The sequence below is a fragment of the Heterodontus francisci genome, unplaced genomic scaffold (genome assembly GCF_036365525.1).
Source record: "Heterodontus francisci isolate sHetFra1 unplaced genomic scaffold, sHetFra1.hap1 HAP1_SCAFFOLD_91, whole genome shotgun sequence".
Classification (NCBI taxonomy): Eukaryota; Metazoa; Chordata; class Chondrichthyes; order Heterodontiformes; family Heterodontidae; genus Heterodontus; species Heterodontus francisci.
Genome location: NW_027140989.1, coordinates 2,751,468 through 2,776,173, shown reverse-complemented (window position 1 = coordinate 2,776,173; position 24,706 = coordinate 2,751,468). Strand labels below are relative to the sequence as shown.

Genomic DNA, 24,706 nt, shown 5'->3' with positions numbered 1-24,706 from the left:
GGGACCGGATCAATGTGTGTGACTCCTGCTCCATACCTCCAGATGAAGACGCTGGAATCGGGATGTACATCCCTCCAGACGTCCAACAAGCCGAGGAACTGATAATTTCCCACAACTTCTCAAACAATCCTTGATGGTGTGTAGCTGAGCGATCTCTCATCTCGAGGTTTCAGTTGAAACCCGCGCCCGCACTCCGCCCCCACCCCCCCCACCCCATGGGTGTTTGACACACTCACCACTACTGACAGAGCTGAAGACTGTGGACTCATCTTCAGCAAAGGACGCTTGCAACAAGCTGGACGTGGGTGTGTCCGCTTTCATAATATGGAGTGGCATGTCACGTAGGAGAAGGATGAGGTGGAACAAGTGGCCTGACAGAAGCTCCTTGATCCCCTCGATCTTTGGTGACGATTCAGTGCCAAGAAGATAGCCACCCCACTAGAATAAGCGGTGCGGTGTCACATGTGGACTCCACCCTGCCACTCCACTTCATGTCTTGCAACGGTGATGGTTTCCTGCAGAAAGCTCACATGCGGCAGTTCTCTGAAACTCGCTTCCCACAAAGCTGGTGGAAGTGGAAATGAGGAAGGAATTTGGCAGGAAGTTTGATAGTCATCTCAGAGAAATACGTTTGCAGGGCTATGCCGATCAAGCCAGGGAGTGAGACTGACTGAATACCTCCGTGGAGCACGGCCATGGACTCGATTGGCCGAATAGCCTCCTTCTGTGCTGCAAATGTCTCTGTGACACTGTGCATATCGCCCTTCCTTAAGGACTGAGAGATTGGGAAATCTGCAAAGTCTCCCCCTGCTGCCGGGGATGTTGATGCTGGCTGTGGATATCTTCACATCAAAAGTATTTCAATCGCCTCAGCAAAATAAATCAAATGGAGTAGGGAGCAGAGGTGCTAGTCAGTGACCACTCCCTCAGCAGACCAGCGACGAACACCTTGTACCAGGGCTGCACGACTGTTTTCATGTCTGCACCCTTCACCATCTTTTTTGAGGACGGCACAGATGGATCGATGAACAGAGACATATGCGGCCGTCGTTCGAGGGCCAGCTGAACTTTATTTTGCCAACTCCTGCAAGCAGCAAGGAAATCCAGGCGTTTCACAATAGGGATGGTTGGAGACATACTGGAGGCACGAGGGTGTCTCCTGTCTCACTGGTGTTGGACTCTATATCAGAACCCATTCCTCCACTGGATAGTTATTGTTCGCGGCTGGCATGACCTCTTCCTCTTACCGTCACCAACCCCCACCCCGTCACCCCGCCCCCCCCCCCATCACACACACTGTGAGGCAGATGTCTCGGCTGCGCCAGCTCTGACAGATTTTCGCCCCACGATAGATGGCGGAGGGGTCCTGCTACCCTCAAGTGCCCAAGGCTCAGCCGATGTGACACTATTTACAATGTTCAAATGGCCATCTGGATCAGGCACGTCCCGGCTGGCAGCAGCTGGCATCTAAGAGGTTTCCCCTCTCAATCCCGCCCTGAATCCCGCACAGGACACCTGACCAGGTTGCAAACGCAGTGATGTCTCCTGGGGGTCCACCGAATCCCCTACCACAGCGGGGCCATTCTCCCCTCACTGGGATTTATCAGATTTACAGCGGCTCTGCCCTCCCCTCCGTCTTGAGAGATAAAAGGTTTCCGCCCATGTGTTGAGGTCCCAATACTGGTGGTTGTGGGAGCAGCCCGAAGACCCTCTCCAGGAGATAGACTCTGCATCTTAGGGTGCCCTTAAGAGGAGGGGCTCTTCTTCCTCATATTCCAGGAAACTGGTGGAGGTTCACAGACCTCCATTACCTAAGCTGTCAGTGACCCAACCTCCGCACCCTCCTTCAGCCCTGATCTCCTGGGCCTGAGCTAAACAAGGGGGCAGATAAGCTCCCTGGGATCAGATTCAGAGGTAAATTATGCTCAGGCTCATTTTGCTCCTCAGTGACCAGGGGACACGCATTTAGATGTTTTATTCTATGCCACACCTTCCAACCCCTTGGAAACTACGACCTCCAGAGCCATTGCTGTAGCTGTAGGTGGAAGAAGGGGAGGGGTGACACAGCCAAATTCGCTCGCTGACGTGGATTTGACAGCCCGGAGGTTGTGAAAGCGCTTACAAACATTCTTCATCCCCCACCCTCCCCCCGCCCCGGTGCAGGGATGGCACCGTTTCCGTCTGGGATTCTGAAGACACGCGAGACTGTACTCTGGAACAGAACAAACAATTGGTCAACTGTAACCTGATCCCGCGCCAGGTGCATATAGAGCTCATGGAAGTTGGAGTAGACATGTTAGATAATGCTGTTTGAAGATTGAGAGAGAATATTACAATCCACGACCTCAAGGCCCCCCAGATCTGCAGGTAAGGGTGGCGGAGCTCATTGGGAAACGGTGGTTTGTCGTTCGATGTTAGAATACACTGCGCAGTAGCCCCCAGGGTGTCATCAGGCAGGAAAGTCCTGTCCATGGTCAGCCCCTTTTCGGGCCAGAACTACTGAGCATTCTGCTTTGCTGAGAGCGAAAGCCTTCCCATACATTTCCGAGGCATGCAATGATGGCCGAAGGACTGACAACCACCATCAAAGTCTTAAATACATATTCGGGTGGGCATGGCCGTACAAATTATGGCTACTAGTGATTAAACTCAAGAGTCCACAGGCCACATGGGCGACCACAGAAGCTGCAAATCAATGGGTGTGAGCGGGCAACGCCAATGGTGCAGGTGGGCCGGCCGTGGGCCCAACAGATAAATGCAACCTCAATTAGATGCCTGAACACTTCAACAGAAAGTTTGCAATGGAAATAAATAAATAATTAGATAAATAAATAAATACATAGCCACCAAACAAATAACCAGAGAGGTGATTTTGCTGCAATGCACAGAATACTTTAAAACTATATTTGCCAACACTGTTGCTTGGGGCAGACGTCTTCACCGAGGTTAGCGGCAGCTGCCCAAGCATTATCCATCTCCTTCTGCCTCCTCAGGCAAGCAGCTCCAGCTGACCCTTGCTCACCATATGGGGTGGGGATGGAGTTTCCCTGTGTGCTTCATGAAACTGCACAGCTGCCTGCAGCCCTACCTCTTGTACTTCCCGCCTCTTCCACCTCCCACAACAGTCCAAATCAACGCAATGTGCGGTGCTACACCACGAAACTCAAAACACAGCCTTGGGTTTATCAAGCCTCTTCCTTTCAGCAACTGCTGTTGTAAAAATGCATAGCACGCTCCTCATCTCTATCTGCTCGGGTGAACCGCTTCCAACTACCTGCAGCACAGTCAGCTGTTACTCCTTGATGCACTCAGCAGTCCCAATTAGGCAACAACAAAGACAGTGCAGGATCTGCACTGGGAGTGCTTGACGGGGACAGTTGTATTACGCTATTTTGATGGGAAAGTGCAGAAAGGGTTTTACTTGTATCAAACAAGTATGTTCCCTGGGAGTGTTTAATGGTACAGTGTAGAGGGAGTTTACTCTGTTTCTAATCCCGTGCTGTAACAGCCTCAACTTTTATTTGATGGGGTAATGTAGAGGGTGTTCAAATCTGTGCATAAAACGTTATTTTTGCTTTATGAATTGGCTTTTATACACCAAGAACCCTTTTATATTTGTGGTGGGGGGTGTCCTTTATTTCTCAGGACCACTTTATATTAATTTTATAGAACAAAACTTGATATATATATACAAAGATCCCCAAAGATCCCCAAAGATCAGTAGTGGAGTGTGTGGTGAAAAACAGTCAACAGCTGAGGTGCGGTCCCTTCAATAATCAAAGAGGGGTGGAGCCTCGCACGCTCCAGATATACATGGAACAGGGGCTCTTCCAAGCTGCAGAACTGACAGGGAGCTTGGGAGTAAATGAAGCTAACTAAACGTCCATTGCACGTCCAGTCCTCACCAGCCGACGTCCACGATGTAAAAGGAAAGGACTGCCATGTTGCGAGACATCCAGTGAGGATTCCCTTCACTGGCCGATGGCAACATGGACCCCATCTCACACAGGAAACCTCTTTGCAATGTGCGGAGGCTATTTCAGAGAGTAAGCTCAGGCTGTTTGGGATCAGCTCCTGAGGACATTTGCTGGGCCTGGGTCTGATGAACAATTCTGCATGAGCGTGGGTCAGCTCTACCAGTAGCACGCCGCACCCAAGACCCGTCGATCCCCATTGTGACATATGTCGCAGAGACTTTGGCTCTACGTCAAACTGTTGGTCCACCCCAGGAGCCAGCCACCTGGCCAGCAGTGCCCTGTCGGAGGCAACCATGTTCCAGACAATGAGGAGATCCCGTTAAAAGACAGACATATCCCTCAGGGAGACGTAGCTAACAGTTGCCACCAGAAGCTGATTGTTGTCTTAAAGGCAGTGTGCTGGTAGAAAACAATGTTCGTCCCCATGTACAGCACCTCAGAGGATGTTCTATGTCAAGATATTGCTGCAAGGTCCAAATGTGGAGAGTGCAGGTACCCACCAGCTACTGTCACCCTCCTCTATCGGGAGACTCAGGACCACGGTACAGATGCAGAAGATATCGACGACATTCTTCTGGATCTTGGTGACAAATGCAGAAGGCAGGACCAAAGTGACCAACCATTACCACATTAACGGGTCCACCAAATGGTTTCGACCAGCACTTGACACTTGTAGGAAATCATGTGGAACAGTTCTGCCGAGCACATTCTGCCCAACGGTGACTTCCACCTCGCCTCCTGCCAATTTGTCGGCCAGGCTTCCTCAGCAGGGCTCCGGTGGACACCCAGATAGAGGAGGTGCGTGTTGCTCCATCGCAAAAGACGTTAATTCCTTCATAAGGGAGACCATCCGCCACTGACCTACCAGGAATATGGAACATTTCACCCCATTGATCCTCATGGAGGATGAGGGCGAGAAGATATGCTTCCAGTCATGCATCCACTGCAAGTGAACAGAATCTGTGCCCGTGAGGAGCATCTCATTAGCATAAGCTGAGATGGCGACCAGCATGAGTAGCCCAAGCAGAAGTAATCCCGCCAACGTCTTGGAAAGCAGGCACAGGAATGGTTCAACAGAGATGGTATATAATTGGCTGGACATGTGACATCCCTGTTTTACTGATCTGCAAAAGTCGTGTGGAGTTGCATGGAGGGCATTTCTGAGAAGTGGCGCAGGTTGTGTGTGACTGGCGCCCAAGGAAGTTTCGGGGCCTTGCACAGAGGAACAGTTCCGGCTCAGCAAGGATCAGCTCGGCCGGGAGAACACCACGCTCCCGGGCTTCCACATACCTGCATTGAGGGACATCTCAGAGGCTTAAGCTACTCTAGCACCTCGTGCTTTGGCTCCAGAGCCAGCCGCCCAGACAGCTAGAAGCCTCTTCTCCGCCAGCGGTAGAGCACCCTGACTGTAGGCACCCATGTTCCAGACTCTCAATAGTTCCTGGTAAAGGACAGACAAACTCCCTCGGAGAGGCGCATCTGATGGTTGGAGCTGGCTGCTACGTGTCGTCTTGAAAGCAATGCACCAGTAGATCCAATAAGGAGCCAGCGCACACCATCTTGGAGGACTCTCGTGGAATAAGACACTCTGCTGGGTCTGAAAGTGGTGATTCACAGCCTGGGTAGCACTGCATTTCAACGACGGACCGCCCTTCTCAATTGGTAGACTCAGGACTGCAGCAGAGACCCAGTGTTTCCTCTTGCTCAGAAGAATGGAACGATTCTTTTTCTGCATTCTGGTGACAAATGCAAGGGCGGAATCAAAGTGACTAAATCGCACCACATCATAGAGGCTGCCAGGTTTGTTTTGTTTATAACCGGGAGCCTCCGAAGACAAGAACTCGGATAAGTCCCGTCCAGTGCCCGAGCCGAGTGTTGACTTTTGCCTCCAAATCCTGCCAGGCAGGCTTCCTCAGCGGGCTCCAGGTGGACACCCAGATAGAGGAGGTGCACGGTGCTCCACTGAAACGGTCGCCAGACCATTCCCCAAGATCCACCCAAAATCGCCCCAAAGGATGTCCCATAACGCCCTGAAGAACTCCAGGGTCACCCTGCCCAGCCCTGGATATTTAACCATTGAGAGCCAGTGAAGTGCACAGGTCAACTCGGCTACTGTGAATGGAGTCTGCTGTGTTGCGGCGCCCTCAAGGCCGAGGTTTGGCAAGACTTCCCTCAAACATCTAGCTGCGTCCTTAGTGGACTGATCCGGAGAGCACAACGTGTCACAGTAGGTATTGACCAAGAATCCCAATCAAGCCTCAAAATCCTTTTGGATCTGTGATGGATAATCTGGCATCAGACAATTGCTCAACCAGCTGCTTATGGACCCGCCACCCTTTATCTAGCGAGCAGAAGGAGGGTGAAGCACGATCCAGGGGTGGTACTGCGACCTCATGCACGCTTGTCGGGAATCTGCACGCTGCAGGTCCCTCAATGCCCCGTTCTTCTCCTTGTACACCTGCCACAGGGCTGGGTCCATGATAGCATCACCAAGATGGGACCAAACGTCGAGAACCTCCCTCTGCAGGTGTACGAGCACGGCCTCCCACTTCTTGAGCGATCCCTTCACGTACTCTGCACAGTAGACACGGCTTTGAATCTTGCCCTTATCCCACCATAACCTCAAGGAATGGACGCAATGCCTTCTTCTCCAGTCGGGACACAGTCAACGGAACGAGTCCTAGAATCACTCGTCCTCCAGCAGCCGTTTGTGAAAGTGCCTTGATGTGGCCCCCATCTACGTACAGAACTATGGTGGGCCGAGCAGAGCACTAGCCACATGGCGACTGTCGAGATACAGCCTGCGAAATGTCGAGACGGGTGACTGGGGTCACATCTCCTGCATATTGTGATTGTGCTCGCTACAGGATGGAGTTTATGTCAATCGCCAACCAAGCTGACGGAGCTGGTCAGTTACCTCAACATCTGCACAGGGGAGCAGAGCGATACCTGAACAAAAGGGGATAGTTGAAATCCCCCCACCCCCAAGAATGATGCATTCGCTGCTATCGATAGAGCTCAAGAGAGTGGACAGTTCTTTAAAGAAGTATGCTTTCAATGCACTTGGCACAGGCACGTACACGTTCACAAGTGGAGCGGCACGCCACCCAGGCCACGGCGCAGTGAGGCAAATGGCCTCGCTCAAGCTGCTTGAGTCCCAAGATCTCTGGCTGGAAAGCGATGGCCTACAATGTAGGATATTGTAAAATATGCAGAGAGGCCCACTGCCGCCATTGATGTTGTGTCTCACAAGTACTTGACAACGCCATAAACACTTGCTGTGAGAAGGGACTGGAAATGATCATCACCTTCCATTCCCCAACAAACATAGAGGGCGACACATTGAACTGGCACTGCATGATCTTTCTCATGTCCACGTCTTTGACCCCATTCTTGAAAGCGGCAGGGATGGGCTTGATGATCACTGCCGAATCTGACCACTGGTCGAGGGCCAGCTAAGCTTTATTACGGCAACCAGTGCAAGGAAGGCCCGAGTTCCACAATGGATATAAGAGGAGACACAGTAGGAGACACAAGGGAGGCCCTTTCTCACAAGTGATGGATTCAATATTGTCCTTTGTGTCATCAGTGAGTCCCCATTTTCCTCTTGGTAGTTACAGCTAGTGGTTGACACACCCATTGCACACTATAAAGCAGATGTCCAGGCTACGCCAGCTGGTCCCACCTCAAGCTATCTCCCCATCAGGAGAAATGGAAAAAACGCATTCTTTGAGTTCTTCCTAGGAAACGGGGCCTTTGGGAGAAAGATGTTCCAGACCACTATTTCCCTCCATCCCCGAGCTCGGCAGATGGTTACTCCCGACTCTGGAAATCCAGCCAGAGACAATCTCCTCGCCTGCATTTCCTACAAGCGAAACAGACGGGACACTATGCACCCTGGATCAGGTGTATCCTGGGGAACCGAAACAAGCTGCGGGCACAGTGTGGTGCTGACCCGAACAGGTCTCCCCACCCCGCCTGCCCCACCATTGGCATCCGATGCAGAAGCAGCTGAAACAAGCTGCTGGGCAACGGGGTGGAGTTGACACTCACAGGTGCCGCGCACCTCCCGCCCCGTATGCACACCCGACACCACATACGGGCCCCCTCCTGCCCCTCGGGAGCAACCGAATTTACAGGGGTTTCTCTCCTCTCTGCTACAAGGGATAGGGTGCAGCCACTTGAGTTTAAGGCCTTGATTGTGCAGGCAGCAGGGGGAGCCAGAGGGCCCACGCCATGCGAGAGACCATGTTCCTCACGGCCTTTTCAGAGGGGAGGGACTTCCTCCTTTTATGCTGGGATCGACACGTATTTTCAAGGACCTTAATCTAACTTGCGGTCTCTGATTCTACTTCTGCCTCCTCCTGCCCAAATTCCTTGGGCTTGAGCTCAGCCACGGGGCATGTGGGCTCTCCAGATTACGTCTACTTCTAAGCTCAGGCTCAAGGTGTTTTCCCACAAGCAAGGACGCGCCTTTGGGTATTTTGTTCTGAGCTGCACTTTCCTTCCACCCGTACGGGTCTTCCTCTCTCCACCAGAGGGCATGAAAACAAGGCCCTCTGGCAAAGCCTGAGTGCTGTCTGCTGCTGGTGTCGGGAGAGTAGTGAGATGTGAAACGACGGCACCTTATGCCGCAGAGGAGGATAGGCAGCTCAATGGTTGGTGCAGTTCTTACGAACGTACCCAAACCCCTGACAGGCATGACACGATGCCCAATCCATGCTCCAGAAGCTATAAATGGTGGTCCCCGGAACGCGACATTAATGTCGCCCTCTATGACCTCCTCCTATGCCAGCTGTACACATAGCGGTCGGCGGAAGGAATAGACATATTTGAGACTACTTTCCGGCAGGCCGACGTGACTGGGGTGATCCCCAACCAAAACTCCTGCAGATGGGGCAGCAGCATCTCACTGGCAATAGAATATTGCGTGCAATTCTGGTCGCCACCCTACCAGAAGGACGTGGAGGCTTTGGAGAGGGTAGAGATGAGGTTTACCAGGATGTTGCCTGGTCTGGAGGGCATTAGCTATAAGGAGAGGTTGGAAAAACTCTGATTATTTTCACTGGAACGACGGAGGTGGAGGGGCGACATGATTGAGGTTTACAAAGTTATGAGCGGCATGGACAGAGTGGATAGTCAGAAGCTTTTTCCCAGGGTGGAAGAGTCAGTTACTAGGGGACATAGGTTTAAGGCGCGAGAGGAAAAGTTTAGAGGGGATGTGTGAGGCAAGTTTTTTACACATAGGATGGTGAGTGCCTGGAACATACTGCCAGGAGAGGTGGTGGAAGCAGATACGACAGCGACGTTTAAGAAACATCTTGGCAAATACATGAATAGGAAGGGAATAGAGGGATATGGACCCCGTATTGCAGAAGGTGTTAGTTCAGGGAGGCATCAAGATCGACGCAGGCTTGGAGGGCCGAATGGCCGGTTCCAGTGCTGTACTGTTCTTTGTTCTTTGTCCTTTGACCGAGAGTTGAACAATTCGATCCGCTGTGCAGTTGCTTCCATAGTATCCACTGGCACGGAAGTCCCACCTTTGGTTCGTCCCTTAAACGGGCAGCGAGAGTGCCTGGCCAGACTGCAGGAAAACAATTTAAAAAGTTGCCTTACCGCACATCTGTGAGGCTGTGACAATGGCCAAGGGCCATTGCCTTTACAGAGGCCTCAAATAGACATGTTGGGGTGGGCATAGTTCTTTATTCCATGGCTGGAAATAAGTAATTTAAATTGTGACGGCTGATATGGATGGCTGCAACCTCGGTCGAGTAGAATGTGCCTCCTGTGTTATGTGGGAAGTAGGGGACACACTATGTTTTTGACAAACCCATCTGCAGTAATTGTCTTCAGCTACAGAGGCTTGAGCTCTGGGTTGTGGAACTAAAGGTGAGGATGTAGTCACTGTGCTGCATCCGTGATGCAGGAACGACTTGGATAACACCTTTAGGGATGTGGTTACACCGCAGGCAGGAGCATGTCGGCAGAGAGGGAATGGGAGACCAAGGGCAGTCTATGAGAACCAAGCTGGTAGTGCAGGGGTCACTTGAGTCGATCTCACTTGTTAACTGGTTATCCAATTTGGATAATGGTGAGGCCGATGGTTCCTCAAATAAATGCAGCAACAGTCATGTCCATGGTGCAACAGGTCACTCAGCTGCTCAGGAGGGGAGCCAGAAGAGTGCAAAATCAGTAGTGATAGGGGATTCATAAGTTTGAGAAACAGACAGGCATCTGTGCGGCTGCAGAATTGACACCAGATGGTATGTTGCCGCCCTGGTGCCAAGGTCAAGGATGTCACAGAGCAGCTGCAGGACGTTCTTCTGGGGGAGGGTGACCAACCAGTGGTCATGGTCCACATTGGTAACAATTGCATAGGAAAGAAGAGGGATGAGGTCCTCGAAGCAAATTTTAATGAGTTTTCAAGGAAATTAAAAGTAGAAAATGAAGAGCAGTTATCTTGTCATTACTCCTAGTGCCATGTGCTAGCGAGCATAGGAATAGAAGGAATAAGCGATTTAACACGTGCCTGGAGGGAGGGCGTCAGGTACCTGAGGCATTGGGATCTGTTATGGTGCATGTGGGACCTGTACATGGTGGGTTGCACGTTAGCCGGGCCAGAGCTAACGTCCTTCCCGGGTGATTTGCTAATACTGTTACGGAGGGTTTAAACCTAATTGTCAGGGGTTGCGAAATTAAGAGGAAACTCAGAAAGGAGTGAAACAAAACTGGTAAGAGGAAGGAGAAAAGCAGTAACCGAAATTGGAAAGCAGACGACATGAAGACACATTTCAAATAGGTGGGAATAAGGAATAATGTTAAGACAAACTTAAGGGAACTCTATCTGAATGCACGAAGCAAGATAAATAATGTAGATGAGGAGATCAGTACATTATTGAGAGAGGAACATAGATCTAAGAAGCAAGATGTAGAATCAGTTTCGGTGGAGCTGAGAAGCAGCAAGGGGCATCAAACATTGGTGGGAGTTATTTATAGGCCACCAAACCATAGTGCTAATGTTGGGCACAGTATAAAGCAGGAGATTAGAAGTGCATGTTAAATGGGCAATGCAGTAATAATGGGTGTGATCAATTTACATATAGACTTGGTAAAACTAATCAGCACTGATGCGGAGGAGGATGAATTCCTGGAGCGTGTTCGAGATGAGTTTCTGCAGCAGGATGTTGAAGGACCAACTCGGGAGCGGGAGTGGGCTATTTTACATTTATTACTATTTAATGAGAAAGGACGAATTCATAACCTTGGTGTAAATGAACTAATAGGAAACACTGACTACATCATGTTAGAATTCTACATTATGTTTAAAAGAGATATAGGTCATTTTGAAACTGGGGTCTGAAATCTCAACAAAGTAAACTATGAATGTATGAGGGACAAGTTGGTTATGGAGGATTGGGAAAATGCATTAAAGGATTTGTCAGTTGCGAGGCAATGGCTAGTATTTAAAGAAATATGACACGGTTTACAACAAATATACATTCGGCTGAAACACACAAAAAAACATGAAAGGTGATTCAGCCGTGAATAACAAAAGAAGTTTAAAGATTGCAGTAGGTCATAGGAAGTGGCTGATAAGCCCAAGGATGGGGAGGGATTTAGTGTCCAACAAAGGAGCACCAAGAAACTGATACAGAAAGAAAAATTATTATGAATGCAACTTGCTAGACACATAAATAAGGTCTGTAAAATCTTCTTTAGGTGTGTGAAAAGGAAACTATTAGCGATGACAGGAGAGCTTGTGGTGTTGAATGGAAGAAAAACCGCAAAGACAAAACAATTAGATTGCATTTCTCTTCACGGTGGAAGAAGCAGAAAATCTGCCAGATCGGCTAGGGAACCAAGGTAAAAGTAAAATGAGGAACTGAAAGTAATTAGTAATAATAAAAAGATAGTACTAGAAATAATGATTGGATTGAAACTTGATAAGTCCCCTGGACCAGATGGGAGGCAATACAGAGTATCGAACTAGATCACTGTATACATAATGGATGTTTTAGTAGCTTTCTTTCAAACTTCTGTGAATTATGGAAGCGTTCCTGCATATGGGAAAGTAGCAAATCTAACCCCACTATTTGAGAAGGAAGCAAGAGACTAAAGAGAGAACTACTGGCCTGTTAGTTCGACATCAGTACTGGCGAAATTTTAGAATCTATTGTAAAGGCTGAGATAACTGGACACTTGGAAGTTTCTTAATCGTTCCTGGGTTGTGGGCGTCACTGGCTGGGCCAACATTTATTGCCCATCCCTAATTGCCATTGCAAAGGTAGCGATGAGCTGCCTTCTTGAACCGCTGCCGTTGATGTGGGGTCGGTACACCTACATTGCTGTTAGGAGGTGAATTCCAGGTTCTTGACCGAGCGACGGTGAAGGAACAGTGATATCATTCCAAGTAAGAATGTTGTGTGGATTGGAGGGGAACTTGCAGGTGGTAGTGTTCCCATGTATAGGCTGCCCTTGCTCTTCTCGGAGATACGATTCGAGGGTTTGGAAGGTGCTGCCGAAGTAGTCTTGTTGCTTTGCTTCAGTGCACTTTGTAAATTGCACACACTGCTGCCACCGTGCGCTAGTCGTGGAGGGAGTGAATGCTTGTGCAGGGGATACCAATCAAGCAGGGTGTTGGATGGTGTCGAGCTTCTTGAGTGTTGTTGGAGCTGCAACCATCCAGACAAGGGGAGGCTATTCCATCACACTCCTGACTTGTGCCTTGTAGATGATAGACCGGCTTTGGGAGTCAGAAGATGACTTACTCGCCGCAGGATTCCTAGCCTCTGACCTGATCTCGTAGCCACACTATTTATATGTCTACTCCAGTTCAGTTTCTGGTCAATCGTAACCCCCAGAATGTTGAGAGTGGGGGATTCAGTGATCGTTATGCCATTGAGCATCAAGGGGAAATGGTTAGATACACTCCTCTTGGAGGTGGTCATTACCTGGCACTTGTGTGGCACAAAAGTTACTTGCCAACTATCAGCCTAAACCTGGATATTGCTCAGGTGTGGCTGCATTTCTACATGGACTGCTTCAGTATTCGAGGATTCGCGAATGGTTTTGTCCATTGTGCAATCATCAGCGAATATTCCCACTCTGACCTTATGATTTAACGAAAGTTATTGTTAAGCAGCTGAAAATGGTTGGGACTAGGATACTACCCTCAGGAATGTCCTGATGTCCTGATGCAGTGATGTTCTTGATCTGAGATGTTTGCTTTCTGGCATATCTGGGCGACTCTGTGCCTTAGTGGCTGTTGCTGCTCGTGTCCGGGAGGCTGCTGCTGCTCGGGCGCACCTACCTGTGGGGCCTGCCTCTTGTGGCGATACCTTATCACAGCAAAGGGCTGAAGGAAAACAGGGTGAATTGTACCTAGCTCTATACATCTGGCGACGTTGGCTTCCTTTAAAAGGTCAAGTGCACCTACATGGACAGAGATTTCTGTTAATTCCTCCTTCAGTAGCATTCTAACATGAGTTCAATGTTATGGCAAAACATCGCCCACACAAGTTTTAAATAAGTGTCAGCCATCAGGACCATTGGAATATCATTTGATTTGCCTGCAGTGGACCACGTGCAACAGCAACCTACACTGTTTCCCAGTTGTGCCCCCAAACAGTGTATCGACTTGCAAAGTTTTCGACACCCCTCTCCAATCATGCACAACTGCAGAATTGATCCCTTCCCCGTCTTATCGAAAAACAAATGCAGAGTTGCTCTGTTCCCCGCCCTGTCGATAAACAGGTGCAGAATTGCCTTCTTCCCCGCTTTATCGATGCATAGATAAGTGCAGCCTCCTGCTCTGCTTTATCGATAAACAGATGCACAATTGCCTCCTGCTCCGCTTTATTGATGAGCATATGCAGAATTGCCTCCTGCTCTGCTTTATTGATAAACATATGCAGAATTGCCTCCTGCTCTGCCTCATCGATTAACAGATGCAGAGTAGCCTTCTGCTCCGCTTTATTGATAAACAGATGCAGAAGTGTACCCTCCCCTTATTAATAAACAGGTGCAGAGTTGCCCCTTTAATATGCCTTATCAAGAAACGAACGCAGAGTTATCCCGTTCCCCCCATATCTATACAAAGGTACACAGCGGCCCCTTACCACCTTATCAATAAATAAATGAAGAGTTGTTCTTTCCTTTCCAAATTGATGAACGAATGCAGAGCTAACCCCTTCCCGCTTCCATGATTAATGTTAACTGACTCACATGTACAAGAGGTATTCCAGTGTGCATTGGCATTAAAAGCTTCAGATTTACCAGATGTGGTCCAGTTTGGATTATTAGTAAATGATACCCATTTACCAGTTGTGATCCAGTGTGTATTAATATTAAATGCTTCAATTTCCCAAATGTTGCCCAGTGAACTTTAAATTTGAATGATTTACATTTACCAGATGTGCTGCACTGTGCATTAGTATTAAATGCTTCATGTTTTCCAGATGTGCTCCAGTGAGCCTCCATGCTAAATGATTCACATTTATCAGATGTGTTTCAATGTAAATTATTATTAAATACTTCACATTTCGCCAATGTTATCTGGTGTGTCTTAATGTTAAATGCATCACGTTTAAAAGATGTAATCCAGTTTGCATAATTATTAAATGATTTGCATTTACCAGATATGCTCAAGTGTGCATGGTTATGAAAAGATTCAGATTTACCAAACGTGGTCCAGTTTGTATTACTATTAAATGATCCAGTTTGCTTTATTATCAAATGCTTCACATTTACCAGATGTAATTCAGTTTGCATTATTATTAAATGGTTTACATTTCCCAGATGTTGTCTCGTGTGCCTTAATGTTAAGTGATTCACATTTACAAGGTGTGTGCCAGTTTCCATTACTTTTAAATGATTCACATCTACCAGATCTGCTCAAGTGTGCATTGTTACGAAAAGATTCAGATTTACCAGATGTGGTCTAGTTTGTCTTACTATTAAATGATACTCATTTACCAGTTGAGATCCATTGCGCATTATTATCAAATGCTTCACACTTACTAGATGTGGTCCACTGTGCCTTAATGTTAAATGAATCACATTTACAAGATGTGGTCCAGTGTGCCTTAATGTAAAATGATTCACATTTAGCAGATGTGCTTCAGTATGCATTAGTATTAAATTCTTCACATTTACTAGATATGGTCCAGTGTTAATTATTATTAAATGCTTCACATTTCCCAGATGTTGTCCAGTGGCCTTAATGTTAACTGATTCTAGTTTTCAATATGTGTTCCAGTATGCATCATTATTACAAGATTCAGATTTACCAGATGTGGTCCAGTTTGTATTACCATTTAATAATGGCCATTTATCATTTGAGATGTAGTGCGCACTAGTGTTAAATGCTTCACATTTACTGTGTGTGGTCCAGGGTTCAATAGTATTAAATGCTTCACATTTCACAGATGTTGTCCAGTGCACCTTAATGTTGAATGATTCACTTTTACCAGATGTGCTGCAGTATGCATTATTATTATATGCGTCATGTGTTCCAGTGCGAAAAAATACTTCACATTTCCCAGATGTTATCTAGTGTGCCTTAATGTGAAATGAATCACCTTTACAAGATGTGTTCCATTGTGTACAATTGATAAATGTTTCGCATTTACCAGACATGCTCAAGTTTTCATTATTATTAAAAGATTAAGATTTACCAGATGTGGTCCACTTTGTATTACTATTACATTATACACATTTAAATGTTGAGAGTCAGTGTGTATTATGATTAAATGTTTCACATTTACCAATTGTGGTCCAGTGTGAATTATTGTTGAAGACTTAATACTTATCAGGTATGATCCAATATGCATTATCATTAACAGTTTCAAATTTTCTGCATTAGGTTCGGTGTGTATGGGATGTGGTGACATGATGGCAACGTCACTGAACTAGTGCTGTAAAGACCCAGTCGAATTCCCTGAGCACAAATGTTCAAACCCCATCATGTCAGTGGCGGGAATGTGATTTCAGCTCATTAGTAAAATCCTGCAATTAAATGCTAGTCTTAGCCCTGGAGGTGTGAAAATGTCAGTGATTGTTGTTAGAGACGCATCTGGCTCAATAATATCTTTTAGGGAAAGAGTCTTCTGTCCTTACCTGCTCTGCTCTACATGTGAGAACTTGGAATGTCAGAGCATTCAAAGCTATGGGCCAAGTGCAGGAATATGGAATTAGAACAGATAAGTGCTGGACGGCCGGCGTGGACACGATGGGCCGAAGGGCCTGTTTCTGTGCTGTATAACTCTATGACTCTATGAGTCGAGACCCAAAGAAATGTGGTTGGCTCTTAACTAACTGGCCTAGCAAGCCATTCAGTTGCCAAGGGCAATTACGGGCGGGCAAAAGAATGCTATTCTTGCCAGCGGTGCCCACATCCCTGAAAGAATTAAAATGACTAAACACCTCACACGTTCCAGTTTACAATATTATTGAATGCAGTGCGCATCATTATTGAACAGTTCACATTTACCAGATGTGGTCCTGTGTTTATTATTAATATTGCGTGACATTTACCATATGTGGTCCAGTGTTTATTATTATTGTTGCTTCACATTTACCAGAAGTGCGTCCAGTGTGCATTATTATTCAATGTTTCACATTTACCAGATGTGATCCTGTGTACATTATTATTCAATGTTTCATTTTTATCAAATGCGATCCAGTGTGCATTAGCATAGAACACTCCACATTTGCCAGCTGTGGTGCAGCGCGCATTATTAGTAGACACTCCCTATTTAGCCGATGTGGTCTAAGTGTGCGTCATTATTAATGGTTAACATTTAAAAGACACGATCCACTCTGATATATTACTTCATATGTTTCTGATCCGGTCCACTGTGCATTATATTTGAACATTTTACATTTACAAGATGGCGTTGAATGGGCATTATTATTACATGCTTTACAGTGACCAGATGTTTTCCCAGTTTTTCACCCTCTGTTCAGAGTTAGCAATATTGATTCTGTTTTAATTCAGATACTCGTGTGTATTCTTTCTATTGTATAAGCCCTGCAGGCGACATACCCAATGCAGCTGCATTGGGCTGAGTTGGTGGTTTATTGGCCAGTTCTCGCTCTGAAGAGAGTCAACCTGTTTCCTGCCATCACGTGCCAGCCTGGTGTGATGGGACAGAAGAAGGGTATGGATCGCAATCTACACAGCTTGATGCAACTTTTTGTCAATTGCTTGCTATTTGAATAATCTCCCATTCAGTGTGATCAACTATTTCATTCCATTCTTCAGCTCTTCTCTGAATTTTCTTTGCGTCAGCCCATAGATACACGTGTTAGTGCAAGAACTGAGAAGCTGAAGCATGTATCCCGTTTGCTGATTGATGTATATTGGGTTACTGAAGTATCTGTCTGTATAATTGTAGTTTTTCACCCGCCACCTAAGGGAATGCAAAGCATATGTCATCCAGAGAAGAATGAAATTACCAGATATAGTAAAGAGCAAGATCATTGATCTCTTCCGGTTCTCGCTCTCTGGATCATTTTGGTTATTGATCCTGCTCAGGAGCACCCTGCGGAGTATATTGGACTGTATAATATGTTTCAAAGTGAGAGCATTTAACAAAATGATCAAAAAGATCGGCACTAAAGGTGTTAAAATACTGTCAAACCACTCGTACGCCGCCCATAAGGGCGAAGTGTAATAGGCAAATGTTTCAATGCAGAAGTATGGAATGTTGTTCATTATAAGTTGGGGTTCAAACATGAAATAAAAGGGGATGCTTCTCAGGCAGCCGAGCACACAAACGGTCCCTAAAACCACGTTCGCCGTTCTTTGGGTACAATGCTTTCGTTTGAGATTCGGACAACAAATGGCGACAAAGCGATCAAAGGTGAAAGCAACCGTGAACCAGACGGAGCAGTCCAGTGCTGCAATTTTCGTGACAAGTTTCATGGCGCATATGGGAGTGATGAACAAGAAATTTATTGGCAAGTAAATATTGTTTTTTCGCTTCAATATTACTTCAATGATCACTGCCATTAGATCCGCCACTGCCATGGCTACCAAGTAATGAGTGACACATTTGGAGGGACCACACTTTCCACGGGACAGGATCACAATCGCGAGCAGGTTCACTGCAAGAGAGAGAAAAGGGAATTATCATTAGACCATCCCAAGATCAGTCGCAGTTCCCCGGCCCTCGGCACCAATTTCAGGTTTGATGTTCCGTTTGTTAACTGTGATTAGTTCTGCACACAAAACAGATCTGGGGTTGCAATGAGGCAAATTAAAATGAACTGAATTGTACGGAAACTGAGTGAAATAAAAGATTGAGGGTAAATGTAAGAATGTAGAAGATTCTGATAAAGCACCTATAACGTGAGTTGCTTCAGAAAAAAAAATACATGAAGGAGGAATAGAACAAGACACGTTTAATATGAAAATCCCGATGGATGGGACTGCTCTCACCGGGTCTCATTCTTACCCTTCCAATTGTCGCCAAATAATTACCTACAAAGTTTACTCTTCCTGCTCCAGCACCGTTTCCTCTGGTGTCCCTCAATGATCTATCCTTTTCCCGCTCCCATTTCTCATTGACATGCTACACCTCAGCTTAATCATCATTCGAAAATGCTGCATCATTTTCCACATTTCTGTTGACAACACCAGGTTTTCCATCACCACGTCTGTCAACTCCTCCACGCTTCTAAATTATCACACTGCTTGTCTGAAATCCATGATGAGAAACATTTCCTTCCGTTAAATATTAGGAAGATTGAAACCATTTCCTTCTGCCCCGTCACATCTCTGTTCCCTAGCCATTAATTCCAAGCTACTCCCTGACAATTGTCTGACATTGAACAAGACTGTTCACGACGTCAATGTTATACCTGATGAGGAGCCAACCACATATCTGCGCCATCACTAAAGCTACCTATTTCAACCTCTGTACACAGTCCAACTCGGCCCCTGCCTCAACTCATCTACTGCTGAAATCCTCATCCATTCTATTGTTACCTCCAGACTTGAATATTCCGATACACTCCTGACTGGCTTCCCACATTCTTTCTTCTGTAAACTTGCAGTCGTTCAAAACGCTGCTGCTGATGGCATTACTCGCACTAAGTTCCGCTTCCCTATCACCCTTATGCACACTGACCTATATTGGCTGCCTGCCAAACAACGCCTCTCTTGTAAAATTCTCTGACTTGTTTTAAATTCCGTCGATTGACTCGACCCTCCCTAAATCTGTAGCCTCCACCAGCTCCAAAATTTTTGAAGATTTCTAGTCTCCTCTAATCCTGGCTGCTTGTTCATCCTTCATATTAATTGCTCCACAATTGGCAACCGTGCATTCACTGCCTGGGTTCTGAGCTCTGAAATTCCCGTAGAAATCTATTCACATCTCTAATTCGCTTTGCTCCTTTATGATATTTCTTAAAGCATGCCATTCTTTCCTTACCTTCTTTGAGGAAGTAACAAAGTTGATTGAAGAGGGAAGGGCTGTAGATGTCATATACATGGACTTCAGTAAGGCGTTTGATCGGGTTCCCAATGGTAAGCTGATGGAGAAAGTGAAGTCTTTTGGTTCCAGGGTGTACTAGCTAGACGGATAAAGAGCTGGCTGGGAAATAGGAGACAGAGAGGAGCAGTGGAAGGGAGTTTCTCAATATGGAGACGTGTGACCAGTGGTGTTCCACAGGGATCCGTGATGGGACCACTGTTGTTTGTGATATACATAAATGATTTGGAGAAAAGTATAGGTGGTCTGATTAGCAAGTTTGCAGACGACACTAAGATTGGTGGAGTAGCAGATAGTGAAGGGGACTGTCAGAGAATACAGCAGAATATAGATAGATTGGCGAGTTGGGCAGAGAAATGGCAGATGGAGTTCAATCGGGTTAAATGCGAGGTGATGCATTTTGGAAGATCCAATTCAAGAGTGAACTATACAGTAAATGGAAACGTCCTGGGGAAAATTGATGTACAGAGAGATTTGGGTGTTCAGGTCAATTGTTCCCTGAAGGTGGCAACGCAGGAAAATAGAGTGGTCAAGAAGGCATACGGCATGCTTTCCTTCATCGGACGGGGTATTGAGTACAAGAGTTGGCAGGTCATGTTACAGTTGTATAGGTCTTTGGTTCGGCCACATTTGGAATACTGCATGCAGTTCTGGTCGCCACGTTACCAAAAGGATGTGGATGCTATGGAGAGGGTGCAGAGGACGTTCACCATGATGTTGCCTGGTATGGAGGGCGCGAGCTATGAAGAGAGGTTGAGTAGATAAGGATTATTTTCATTAGAAAGGCGGAGGTTGAGGGGGGTCCTGATTCAGGTGTACAAAATCATGAGAGGTATAGACAGGGTGGATAGCAAGAAGCTTTTTCCCAGAGTGGGGGATTCAAATACTAGGGGTCACGAGTTCAAAGTGAGACGGGAAAAGTTTAGGGGGGATATGCGTGGAAAGTTCTTTACGCAGAGGGTGGTGGGTGCCTGGAACGCGTTGCCAGTGGAGGTGGTATATGCGAACACGATAGCGTCTTTTAAGATGTATCTGGACAGATACATGAATGGGCAGGAAGCAAAGAGATACAGACCCTTAGAAAATAGGCGACAGGTTTAGATAGAGGATCTGGATCGGCGCAGGTTTGGAGGGCCGAAGGGCCTGTTCCAGTGCTGTAATTTTCTTTGTTCTTTATTTTTTTTACCTGGCTCGGAGTCACATTTTTTTCTCTATAATGCTCCTTTGAACTATTATTCCTTTAAAGGCGCTATATTAACACAAGCTGTGATTGCTGACTGGACATTGATGTGGAGCAAAGATAAACAAGATGTAAAATGAAATGTGGAATGAAGGCAAGAGCCTGCAAGACGATTAGTAATGATTTAAAAGGGTGTGTCAAAACGGGAAACGAAGCAACGAAATCACACTTACCAACCGTACTCTCATAGCCTCTTTGCTCGTAATTTACCCACCTTTACAATCTCATCTTTCTCGGTCAACCAATACTGATAACCCTCCCTGTTCTTTCAGGCAACTCTGCAATGGAGAGACAGACAGTGGAGGGAGAATCAGGACTAAATATATCCCTCAGCGATCCAGGGAATTTCTGGCGTGTCTGGTGGGTTGGAGAGAGATAAGTCTTGAGTGGAGTTAGGGAATAAAATAATGGGAAAACCAGACAACGGGAAAGGTTCAATCAAGTGACATTCTTACACAATTCCAGTTCGTTTACATCTCTCTATCCATTTCCACCACCACCTAAATCCATTTCCCATAATCCGTTTTGGTCTCTCTCTCTCTCTCTTTCTCTCTCTATCCCCCTCTCTCTCCCAGCTTCAATTGCTGCTGCCCTTTTCACCAGCTCTGTTGTAAGCTGAGATCCCAACTATTCCGACGGGGATTATCTCTACCATTTAATTCCCAAGCACTGGGGAAATCTTGGATTGGCGAGTAGTGAACCGACATTCTCCATGATTTATGAATTCCATTGATATAATTTTCGGCCTGCTTCATTTAAATTGCAATTTTCACATGCAGTATTTACATTTAACAAATATACATCTGTTTCAGTATGACCAAATAATCAATTGCATAGCCTTCCCCTGTGGTATTTCTCCTGCATTTAGCAATCAATGGAGACGCCAGTTTGCGTCCAAACATAGTTTTAAAAGACTATTACTTATCTTAGATAACTGTCTCATTTCTCTGCCATCCTATCAAGTTTAAACAGCCAAGTTACCGATTGCAAGACGGAAAATAACTGCATACAGCTCTACCTAATGACTAAAACAGGTGAATTTTGAACAACACCCTCACCAGCCGAGAGCTTACGAGGCAATCACTGGCACTGACAACTTCTGTCAGATCTCAGGTCGAGTGAAATCGACTGATAAAAGGTTAACAACCTGAAATGTTACCTCTGTTTCACTCGCTACAGAAGCTGCTAGACATGGCAATTATTGCCATTTTTTCTGGATTTATTTAATCGTTGATATTGTGCATGCAGTCTATTTCAGCAATGGAAAATTCTGTTTTTTTCTATCATTGAATGGTCATGGCCCTTTCAGTACCAGCAGTACAGAGCTATCTTTCTCTGGAATCCTGATTCTTGTGAAGATCTCATAGACAACGGTCTGGACTAAACTGGTTAACTTTCAGGTGAAAATGATTTGCTTCTCCTTGATATTTCCGACAATGCAAAAAAAATTTGAAACCTCAACGGAAACGAAGGTGCAATGTCTGACGGGGTGACTGATGACATCTGTTGCCAGGGTCGACTGGAGATATGGAATTTTCCCGCATAGAGTACTGGGACATCACTCACCATTATTTCTGCAGTTGAAGTTTCAAAAATGTTGGTAATTTTAATTAAGAAATCTTATTAAGAAGACAACTAACAATACTAAATATATTGATACAATGGAATAGGCGTGATTATATCACAGACGTCAAAACATATTACATAGTTTGCATATTCTCTGTATTCTTTCCATCTGTCTTTCTGACACACTCTTCATCTCTTTCTTATGTCCAAATTTATTAATACTGATATATTACAGTAGAGGACAAGGAACAGGAACAGAAGCAGTTACACTGCTTTATACTTTGACCAGTTTTATTGCCTTACCCGTTATACCAACGGCTGCAAGAACAGGATAGTAAATGTGTTCAAATTCAAAGATGAATGGATAATCCATGTTCCATGTCATAGCACGCTGTCTGTGAGACTCTGACTGAAAATTGTCAATTCAGTCAAAGGAGACCCTACTTATACCAGTGGGAAATGGCCACTGGGATACTTAGCGTGAGGTGCACCACATTAGTTACATTCAGTGAAACAAACAAAATTAATCATCTATTCTCCCCAAGGCTCCATTATGCAACTAAACCTATCTTCAGGGCAATTGCAAAACACTTTAAAATTGCTTTAGAATATCTTCAGAAACAAGAGGTTCCCTGCATGCTGCGACTGAGCTGCATAGAGAGCCTTATTAAACAAACATTTGGACATTGATTACATGTACAGACAATGAGTTTGATCGTCATTTCCAAAAATCTCTACTCAGAACTGTGTACTGTGTGACTGACCTCCAAGTGTTTGTAATTGGGAGCTGAACTTATTGAATGCAATTAATAATTTGAAATTCCAGGAGAAGAGAGCAGGGATGTAATTAAGAGAAAAATAGATAATCACATTGCTATGAAAGTACTTTATTTAAAATGCTGTGAATGAATGAAGAGAATTCCACAGATGTTGAACTTTTTTTTAAAAAAGAATGTTCATTTGAAGGTTTTGAGATTTTGTGTAAAACCTAACCTTTACTGGATGTCACAATCCTTAAGCTAAATAAACAACAAGAGACTTCATGACGAAAGGAGTTGTTCACAGAGAAACGACATCGGAAGATTTTTGGTAGTCAGGAAGTTTGACTTTCTGTTGGCCAGTGGATTGTTTTTGTGAGTCAGTGGCATGTCAGCCTGCCAAGAGAAATAATGCCATCTGATCTTCTCTCCAGTTCTCCGAGAAAACCTGAGAATCCAGTGTGATAACTGAAACTCCTGATGCTGCATTTCTTCTGAAAGGCATTCCAAATTAATCTTCCACGTCGCCTGAAGGGAAATGCTGCAAAACATCCCAGTGACAGCCATCAACGCATTTGTGGGACGTCGGAAAAACGGGCAAATGCTATCATTTCACATCTTGTCATATTTCTTCGACAATTATCAAGTATTTGGCCAAAGTATTTTGCTGCCTTGATTGCAAAGAGCGCTCTGCAGAGAGAAGATCTATACTTTCCTTTAACCGGTGTGTGTGTCTGTGTGTGTGTTTGTGTGTGTGTTTGTGTGTCTGTGTCTGTGTGTGTGCGTGTGTGTGTTTGCGTGTATTGTGCTATTATTAGAAATGAACTTTCATATTACTATCAGTGTGTTAATGAATGTTTTCAGCTTGACTAATCGTGCTTTATAATAAATTAATAATTTTGTTGTTTATTAAAGAAACGTATTTGCTGGATTGTATTCTTAAATAAAAGAAGAGTATATAATTGGTTGCATTGGTAACTGGATAAACATTGAAATACATTTTGTGACCCGTGGAGGAGTGGAACTAGAGAAAGACAATCAACTCGTCCAGCCTCAGTCGTAAAAACATGGTAGAGAAAACAATGGAAGAATATGTTGACGGTGTGAGACAAAGGGAGATGTGATGAAGCTCAAGTATAGCATGCTCATTAGCTTGGGGTAAATGGTCTGAACGACCTGTTTCCGTGCTGCAAATGGTAAGTAACCTCGCGTCAACATTTGCACAGCTTATGAACAGTCCATGTTTTTTTTTTCAACAGGGTTTTTCTATCGGAAATGATAATCACAGAAGATGGGATGAAGGGTATTTAAGAGTTTTCAAATTGTGAAAGTTTTTTCTCATCTGTAAATCGGGAGAAACATACTGAGCAATGTTTCTTAGCTAAATCAGATGTATTTGCGATTTCACAGACTCTCAGAACATCAACCTTTATTCAAAGGTTCTGGGGCAGGTATCTAGACCAATGAGATAGAAGATATCACAGGAGTACCGCGCACTGTCATGAGGTAATTTAATACCTTCGACCTAAATGCCGAATTAAACAACTTTGGATCAGAACCACCGGTCCCATTTGTTTGGAAATTTTGCTGGTAATGGTTCTGTTCTTGCCATCTATACCTTCACTGGGCTCATCATTTGCTTATTTACATGTCCCATTACCATCCATA

General features: G+C 45.5%; 1 protein-coding gene across 1 annotated transcript; it reads right to left on the bottom strand.

The window, feature by feature from the left end:
• Window positions 1–17,220: 17,220 nt before the first annotated feature.
• On the bottom strand, window positions 17,221–22,653 carry LOC137361672 (probable G-protein coupled receptor 139). Its single transcript, XM_068026376.1, has 4 exons — window positions 22,584–22,653; window positions 22,281–22,333; window positions 19,415–19,556; window positions 17,221–18,086 (listed from the first exon to the last, which is right to left on the bottom strand). The coding sequence occupies exons 1-4, from the start codon at window positions 22,651–22,653 to the stop codon at window positions 17,221–17,223; spliced, it is 1,131 nt and encodes a 376-aa protein (XP_067882477.1).
• Between the last annotated feature and the right edge of the window lie 2,053 nt (window positions 22,654–24,706).

What these genes read in the sequence shown, in the direction of transcription:
- LOC137361672 (XM_068026376.1), bottom strand. Translation starts at nt 22,653, where the DNA reads ATGGATTATCCATTCATCTTTGAATTTGAACACATTTACTATCCTGTT. An exon ending in TGCAGCCGTTGGTATAACGG is followed by an intron (nt 22,334 to 22,583) that starts GTAAGGCAATAA and finishes CTTCTTAATAAG; the next exon opens with ATTTCTTAATTAAAATTACC. An exon ending in CTTCAACTGCAGAAATAATG is followed by an intron (nt 19,557 to 22,280) that starts GTGAGTGATGTC and finishes TTATCCGTCTAG; the next exon opens with CTAGTACACCCTGGAACCAA.